The sequence below is a fragment of the Schistocerca nitens genome, chromosome 9 (genome assembly GCF_023898315.1).
Source record: "Schistocerca nitens isolate TAMUIC-IGC-003100 chromosome 9, iqSchNite1.1, whole genome shotgun sequence".
Classification (NCBI taxonomy): domain Eukaryota; kingdom Metazoa; phylum Arthropoda; class Insecta; order Orthoptera; family Acrididae; genus Schistocerca; species Schistocerca nitens.
The window spans coordinates 485,454,756-485,464,037 of record NC_064622.1 but is presented as its reverse complement, the minus strand read 5'-3'; the positions used below and the strand labels follow the sequence as shown (position 1 = coordinate 485,464,037).

Here is a 9,282-nt window from a genome sequence, read left to right as displayed (position 1 = left end):
AGTGTATTGTGCTACTCTTCAGAAATTGAAGAAACGACTTCAGCGTGTTCGTAGGCACAAAAATCAGAACGAACTTCTCCTTCTTCATGACAACGCAAGACCTCGCACAAGTCTTCGCACCCGAGAGGAGCTCACAAAACTTCAGTGGACTGTTCTTCCTCATGCACCCTACAGCCCCGATCTCGCACCGTCGGATTTCCATATGTTTGGCCCAATGAAGGACGCAATCCGTGGGACGCACTACGCGGATGATGAAGAAGTTATTGATGCAGTACGACGTTGGCTCCGACATCGACCAGTGGAATGGTACCGTGCAGGCATACAGGCCCTCATTTCAAGGTGGCGTAAGGCCGTAGCATTGAATGGAGATTACGTTGAAAAATAGTGTTGTGTAGCTAAAAGATTGGGGAATAACCTGGTGTATTTCAATGCTGAATAAAACAACCCCTGTTTCAGAAAAAAAAAGTGTTGCATTACTTATTGAACTGCCCTCGTATTCTTTTGCAATTTGACGTCTTTCTGACCAGTGGTGTTATTTCTACAGTGTTTTGAAAGTTTAACTTTAATTATAATCACCCTGCACATAATATAGAATTAAGAATGTGAGCCACATACACATTATGTTTCGAAAGACCAAGCATTGTAGAAATTGTGGACTGAATGTATGAAATAGCCCGCAAGTGTTATGTGGCAGCTGTGAAACTGAAAATTATAAGAAATCGAAACGCCTACATTAACGAATACAATAAAAGCCATGTTTGTGTCAAAACACTGTCCTCATACGTAACTATTCACGTGGGAGCCAAATCTAGCTATATGGTGGGCGATCAAACTCTTGCCATCGAAAATGCTGTGGGAGCATCTTGATTATGCCAGTGGTGTGTGGTCGAGACTTGTCGTGAAGAAGAAAGCACATGACACTTACGTAATATGGGCTGTATAAAATCAGGCGAGATCTCTAAGCAGAACTTCACACTTGGTGGGAGACATTGTTTCCCATGCATCTACAGGGTGTTACAAAAAGGTACGGCCAAACTTTCAGGAAACATTCCACACACACAAATAAAGAAAAGATGTTATGTGGACATGTGTCTGGAAACGCTTAATTTCCATGTTAGAGCTCATTTTAGTTTCGTCAGTATGTACTGTACTTCCTCGATTCACCGCCAGTTGGCCCAAGTGAAGGAGGGTAATGTTGACTTCGGTGCTTGTTTTGACATGCGACTCATTGCTCTACAGGTTAGTGTTCATCACGAACGTGGTTTTGCAGTCAGTGCAATGTTTACAAATGCGGAGTTGGCAGATGCCCATTTGATGTATGGATAGCACGGGGCAATAGCCGTGGCGCGGTACGTTTGTATCGAGACAGATTTCCAGAACGAAGGTGTCCCGACAGGAAGACGCTCGAAGCAACTGATCGGCGTCTTAGGGAGCACGTAACATTCCAGCCTATGACTCGCGACTGGGGAAGACCTAGAACGACGAGGACACCTGCAATGGACGAGGCAACTCTTCGTGCAGTTGACGATAACCCTAATGTCAACGTCAGAGAAGTTGCTGCTGTGCAAGGTAACGTTGACCACGTCACTATATTGAGAGTACTACGGGAGAACCAGTTGTTTCCGTACCATGTACAGCGTGTGCAGGCACTATCAGCAGCTCATTGGCCTCCACGGGTACACTTCCGCGAATGGTTCATCTAACAATGTGTCAATCCTCACTTCAGTGCAAATGTTCTCTTTACGGATGTGGCTTCATTCCAACGTGATCAAATTGTAAATTTTCACAATCAACATGTGTGGGCTGACGAGAATCCGCACGCAATTGTGCAATCACGTCATCAACACAGATTTTCCGTGAACGTTTGGGCAGGCATTGTTGGTGATGTCTTCCACCTATGCTCAATGGAGCACGTTATCATGATTTCATACAGGATACTCTACCTGTGCTGCTAGAACATGTGCCTTTACAAGTACGACACAACATGTGGTTCATGCACGATGGAGCTCCTGCACATTTCAGTCGAAGTGTTTGTACGCTTCTCAACAACAGATTCGGTGACCGATGGACTGGTAGAGGCTGACCAATTCCATGGCCTCCACGCTCTCCTGACCTCAACCCTCTTGACTTTCATTTATGGGGGCATTTGAAAGCTCTTGTCTACGCAACCCCGGTACCAAATGTAGAGACTCTTTGTGCTCGTATTGTGGACGGCTGTGATACAATATGGCATTCTTCAGGGCTGCATCAGCGCATGAGGGATTCCATGCGATGGAGGGTGGATGCATGTATCCTCGCTAACAGAGGATATTTTGAACATTTCCTGTAACAACGTGTTTGAAGTCACGCTGGTAGGTTCTGTTACTGTGTGTTTCCATTCCATGATTAATGTGATCTGAAGAGAAGTAATAAAATGAGCTCTAACATGTAAAGTAAGCGTTTCTGGACACATGTCCACATAACATATTTTCTTTCTTTGTGTGTGAGAAATGTTTCCTGAAAGTTTGGCCGTACCTTTTTGTAACACCCTGTATATGTGCTCACTGTGAACAGACAATTGTGATGTGACATGGTAGACAGCCCTGCTAGGAAACTGTGTAACACATCTGCTCAAAGATTCACAATTTTCACTTTAGTTTTAATTTCACGACCGATTAGACATTGAAAAAATAGCTCCCATCTTTCTTTTATAAATGTGTTTGTTGCCCTTACCTTATTGCTGCACAAAATCTAATTTTGAGTGCAACATTTGGGGTTTTTTTCCTTGTATTTAACTCTTGTCGTGGTTCTAATGCCAAAACGTGCTCTGTAACATTAATACTCATATTATTCAGTGGGCGCCATAATGGAAACAATAATAACTGCCTAGAATTGGTGGCATCCTATGTGAATGATAGCTCATGGTGCCGCAGAAGTATGCCACTAGTTGTAGCGTCACTTTAGCTGTATGTCTCAATCTGTCTTTTCTCAGTGTATTGTGCCAGGAAAACCTGCTCTCTATTACAATACAAATTAGAAAGTATATTTGACAAAATTTTAAGAATTTTAAAATTAGCCATCTATTGCTAAAAATAAAAAAGTAAATTCATTAAGCCCGGTTTCCATAGGCATGATGTCTGATGGATATTCGCCATCAATTGCAGTGTATCTGGTTCTATTACTAAAGAAGTCTTCGAGTCACTCACACATTTGATAGGTCTTTCCTGTCCTTAATTCATTTACTCAAGACATATTCCTCCAGAACACAATTTGCAATAATTTTAAATTTGGTTATAGTTCTGCGATGTTTGCAGGAGAGCTTCTGTAAAGTTTGGAAGGTAGGAGACGAGATACTGGCAGAAGTAAAGCTGTGAGTACCGGGCGTGAGTCGTGCTTCGGTAGCTCAGTTGTTAGAGCACTTGCCCGCGAAAGGCAAAGGTCCCGAGTTCGAGTCTCGGTCGGGCACACAGTTTTAATCTGCCAGGAAGTTTCATATCAGCGCACACTCCGCTGCAGAGTGAAAATCTCATTCTGGAAACATCCCCCAGGCTGTGGCTAAGCCATGTCTCCGCTATATCCTTTCTTTCAGGAGTGCTAGTTCTGCGATGTTCGCAGGAGAGCTTCTGTAAAGTTTGGAAGGTAGGAGACGAGATACTGGCAGAAGTAAAGCTGTGAGTACCGGGCGTGAGTCGTGCTTTGGTAGCTCAGTTGGTAGAGCACTTGCCCGTGAAAGGCAAAGGTCCCGAGTTCGAGTCTCGGTCGGGCACACAGTTTTAATCTGCCAGGAAGTTTCATAATTCCTCTATGTCTGCCGGCCTGTGTGGCCGAGCGGTTCTAGGCGCTTCAGTCTAGAACCGCGCGGCCGCTACGGTCGCAGGTTCGAATCCTGTCTTGGTCATGGATGTGTGTGATGTCCTTAGGTTAGTTAGGGATAAGTAGTTCTAAGTTCTAGGGGACTGACGACTTCAGAAGTTAAGTCCCATAGTGTTCAGAGCCATTTGAACCATTTGAACCTCTATGTCTATAATATTGGAACTATGGTAAATGATGTCCATGCATTGTCTACAAACGATGCTAATAAATGTTTACGTGATCTTTCTAGCATAAATACTCTCCTAGCTTTCTAGCTGGGTGTACTAACCTTAGTAGCCATTGCTGTGATGATGACATCATGATCACTTCACTACACTGGCACAGTCGATAATGTCAAGCCTGTTTGGTCTAAAATATTTCCACAGTGTGTGCGTTATCGAACTAACTAACCAAGACATTTTTTTCGGATAATGAATTCAGAACTACTTCACTAGACTAACTGTGTGTACCACCTGCAATGAACCCACTGACGTCCCAGTCTATACTCGATCAGTTAAAGTCACCTGCAACTAATATTCGCATGGTCAAGGTATATCCACGTTACTGAGCGTAGACTTTCTTTGATTGCTTCTACAGCTGTTGCAGAGTAATTGGGAGGGTGGTAAAGACGTCAGATGGTTACCTGCATTCAGACAATTTCACATCCAGACTAAATTTCGGCCTCAATAGAACCAATATTTCCATTGACTGCAATGTACACTCCCCATCCCATGGCAGTTCATCTGTCTCTCTGATATACATTCCATGCCTCATTAAATATTTTAGTGCTTTCTATTTTGAGTTTCATTCAGCTCCCAGCTCTGAGCATAATTTGAGTGCTCAATTTTTCTGGTTGCATGTAAATTCAGGAACTCTGTTGCGAATGCTTCAGAAATTTACAATTAAAATTTTGTCAGTCGAAGGGTCTTTATTTTGTATCCAGTCTGATTTTCCTCCCTGTGTATCGTTTTGCGAACATTCATCAAAGAACCTATTTCCACAGTGTGTGCATTATCGAACTAACTAACCAAGACATTTTTTTCGGATAATGAATTCAGAACTACTTCACAAGACTAACTGTGTGTACCACCTGCAATGAACCCACTGACGTCCCAGTCTATACTCGATCAGTTAAAGTCACCTGCAACTAATATTCGCATGGTCAAGGCATATCCACGTTACTGAGCGTAGACTTTCTTTGATTGCTTCTACAGCTGTTGCAGAGTAATTGGGAGGGTGGTAAAGACGTCAGATGGTTACCTGCATTCAGACAATTTCACATCCAGACTAAATTTCGGCCTCAATAGAACCAATATTTCCATTGACTGCAATGTACACTCCCCATCCCATGGCAGTTCATCTGTCTCTCTGATATACATTCCATGCCTCATTAAATATTTTAGTGCTTTCTATTTTGAGTTTCATTCAGCTCCCAGCTCTGAGCATAATTTGAGCGCTCAATTTTTGTGGTTGCATGTAAATTCAGGAACTCTGTTGCGAATGCTTCAGAAATTTACAATTAAAATTTTGTCAGTCGAAGGGTCTTTGTTTTGTATCCAGTCTGATTTTCCTCCCTGTGTATCGTTTTGCGAACATTCGTCAAAGAACCTCAGTGCTCTTCGGTATCCTTATGATTTGGAGGGAGCCAACCAAACACACAGATAACTGTTGTTTCTGTGTAGTACCTGCTGTTCACAAAGATCAATCAAGAAAGAAGATAATTCTGCTTTCTAGCTGATTCAGTAAATGAGCCACTCATGGTGGTCTAAGTTATTTTATTCGAGATGTAGACTTACCAAAAACCAAAGCTGAGATTTCAGGTTATATGCTGAAACAGCGGAATGTTATAGACCCACATACTTAGTGTCAATGTACAGGACACAGGATAATGATTTCATTCAAAACTTTAAAAATTAGAATAACCTAAATGCATGAAATGATGTGAATGGCTTGATGAAAGCTTTGAATGTGATGCAGGGACCAGAGAACTGAATGCTACTCATAGGCGCATCAAAGCTTAGTTTAAAAGCTGTGTCGCTACATAGTGGGAATTTTGTGCCTTCAATTCCTGTGTGGCATGCTATCACATGAAGGAAATATATAACAATATTAAATTAGTTCTGGGAGCAATTAAGAGCAAATACCACACAACTGGCAGATCATTGGAGACCTCAAGGTGATTGCAATACTGTTGTGCATGCAGCTGGGATACAAAAAATACTGCTGATTCCTATGTGAGAAGGCAGTCGGTATAAATGTGAACACTACAGAAGAAAACGCTAGTCTCCAAGGGAAGCACTATGAATCTGATGTATGAATGTCCAGCATGGTCCACTGGTAGATGGAAATAGAATTAATCTGCAGCCTTTAAATATCAGACTCGGCCTCATGAACAACTTTTCAAACGGAGTGAACAAGGATTGAGACGCTTTCAAGTACCCGAAAGACAAATTTCATCGGCCGAGTGAGGAGAAATTGATCGTAGGAATCTTCATTAGTACTGAAATTCCTAAAATTCTTCAGGAACAAAATGTTGTGTTAGTCATCCAGAAAAATGAGAAACAATCTTGGAAAAACTTGATCTGTGTAATTTGGGACATCCATGTAATTCTTTTTCTTCAAAGACAGCTGTAAAGTAATAAAAAGCTGCTTATTGTAACAAAATATCTATTAATTGTTAGGTTGACTGGTGATCATAGTTTGAAACTTTTTTGTGGACACACAAAAAATAACTACTGTTGTTTGAAAAGTATGTATCTCTGTTTGTGTTTACCATTTGAATAATTTTGTGCTCATCCATTCACAAGGATACAATTTTGTGTTGAATTAAGCATTGTACAGTGACTGGTCCTTCTTAATGTTACTATGATTTATCGCGATTTTTATTATTGACAATTATCATAATTTTAGTACGTTTAATTATTATGGTTCTTTCCTTTTGTGATGAGGGCGACAGCAGGACAGACGACGCTTGCAACCTTAGTTGATTGTTGTACCCACTGTGTGAACAAGTAGGATCATGTTTAGCGGCGTACCATGACTCACGTCGTATATACAATATGTGTGGTGACCGAATTTAAGTATCAGCTGTTATCGTTTTTTTTTTACTTATAGCAGTTTTAACGCACCAGTTGCTGTTTAATCGCAAGAATTTCATCTACCCAGCGACTTTACAGTTCTGATAAACAGCGTCTTCAAATGTCAATACACTCTTGAGTCAGTCAGTAGTAATGGAAAGCAGTCTGGTAACTCTGTGTTGTGTTTCGTTTTACGCATGGCGCTCTCGTATTCTCATGAAAACTCTGCCTATTGGTATCCCGAACCTGGCAGCCTTAATTACACGGTTATGAAACGGAAGGTAATATTACGAGATATAGCATTCTTCCTGGAGTTTTTAATGTTGAATAGTATGAAATGTAATCAGTTGATGTTTGGGTCTTTGTTTGAGGTTAATGTATGTTTATGTTGTTGTCAGTATATTGTTTATCTCGTCAACAGATAGAAGAGAATGGAGAAAGTGAAGGACCACCTCCGAAAATACCTGGGAACTACTCTTTACCACTGCCTTATGGATGGCAGCCGCCGAGAGTGCAAGTTAATATGAGAGGTGGTGGTATGAGAATGGCGAGAGCTGGACCGTGGAGAGGCGGAGCGGTACCGAGAGGAATGCCAGCATATAACCCACGAGGGTATTTCAGAGGCAATGGAAGAGGGGGTCGAGTAGCACCACCAAGATACTATGAGGTTCTGCAACAGCCATATCCGGTAAGTCCGATGTATCATACATGTTTTACATCATCACATAACCGACGTAAATGAAGTCAGGCTGGACAGAGTATTATTTGTGTAAGATTTGTTAACTTGTAAGCATGACAGGGCTGACAATAAGTTAACATCTATCCTGCTAGTCTGCCAAGTACTTCTATAGCCTACAGATTTTGTTTTGAAATACAAACAACAGTTTCACCTGTTCTATGTGGTTTAAACAGAAATAAACAAACTTTATAAGTAGTTGAACCACATTAATTCACTAGATCAAATGCTAATTCATATGAATTTAGTGTTCATTTATTTGACATTTTATCATACTGACCATGCAGAAAGACACAACGAACTGTGTAATTGCATATTTCATACTGATCACATTGTGACATTTCAAAGTTACATTTCCTTCACTCTTTTTTGTTTGTTTGTTTCAAAGTGCGATAAATACCGAAGAGAGTAATATAAATATTAGCTCTGGAATATGTGTTATAATTGAATTAGAGAAGTCTTATTGCTCAAACTGTACTGTTTATGTTAACGTCTTGGTTTTACGTATTTACTGTGCTTATGACATCTGTCTTTCTGAGTTGCTCTTTGAGTTAAAATTGCAAATAACTTTCTAAATGATCACTATACCTTGTATAGTTTTTGTCTCAGTTTCTTTTGATGGAAGTAATGTTTGTTGTTGTTAAATTATGTTTTTGTGTAGGTTTAATCTGTGCTAAAAAAGAATTAGTTATTATACACATTTCTACCATAAAGTTTATTTACTTACTTTTTTGCCAGTTCTTTCATGGTACATTGAATAATACACATTATATATAGCTGTATTTGGATATAAAAAACAAAAGTCGATGTAACAAACAGTTTCCACATACTTAACTTAATGTTTACAGTATGGTAAGACAAAACAAACACATTGCAAGTCTATTTACAGATTTTAAAAACACGTAATCATCGAAATATATCTTTACAGCATGTGTAATAGTAGTAATTATCAGAAACAGTTTACATATTTACAGAACATTTTTACATTTGACAAAATTTAGAACTTGTAGTTTACACAGATACCTGCGCTAATGGTCATGTTTATGGGCTAAGAAATTCTGATTCAGAAACACAGAAGAAAAGTCTGCAAAAATACTAGTTTTCTTTATTCTTTTTCTGTATTGACTGCTTCTGGCGGTAAGAATCCTTCTGTACATACAAGGAAAAACCCATATATGGCGTGTAGATATAATATTGAATGGTAAGAAAGGGAGAAATGTAGTTCTGCTCCAGTTCTCATACATAAAATCATGGTGTCTTGTGTACAGCAATTAGAATTACACATCTGTAGACCACATAATATTCTAATATGTCTTTGGATATGTATTGTACTGATGGGATTACCAGTATTGTAACAGAATTCAAGATAGGAATACACCACCTTTGCTTACAAGTTTGTGCAGCTTACCCAAGAGGTTGTCACTTGCTGGGATAAGTGCAGTGGTGACGTACTGAATTTAACTGCGGTTTTAAAAATCCCAGTGCTGGTTAAAAGTGTGAATGGAACAGCTAAGATGTTAACTTTATTGTCCAATTTATTCATACACTCCTGGAAATTGAAATAAGAACACCGTGAATTCATTGTCCCAGGAAGGGGAAACTTTATTGACACATTCCTGGGGTCAGATACATCACATG

The 9,282-nt window shown here is 40.0% G+C and overlaps 1 protein-coding gene across 4 annotated transcripts in view; it reads left to right on the top strand.

Moving 5' to 3' along the window:
• The first annotated feature begins 6,934 nt into the window (after positions 1-6,934).
• LOC126203389 (homeobox protein slou-like) overlaps positions 6,935-9,282 on the top strand; it is a 143,136-nt gene continuing 140,788 nt past the window's right edge. For all 4 annotated transcript variants that reach the window (XM_049937694.1, XM_049937696.1, XM_049937695.1 and 1 more), the window contains exons 1-2: positions 6,935-7,189; positions 7,330-7,596. In XM_049937694.1, coding sequence (XP_049793651.1) covers positions 7,106-7,189; positions 7,330-7,596 — 351 coding nt within the window. In that variant the 5' untranslated portion in view covers positions 6,935-7,105. The remainder of the gene's footprint in view (positions 7,190-7,329; positions 7,597-9,282) is intronic.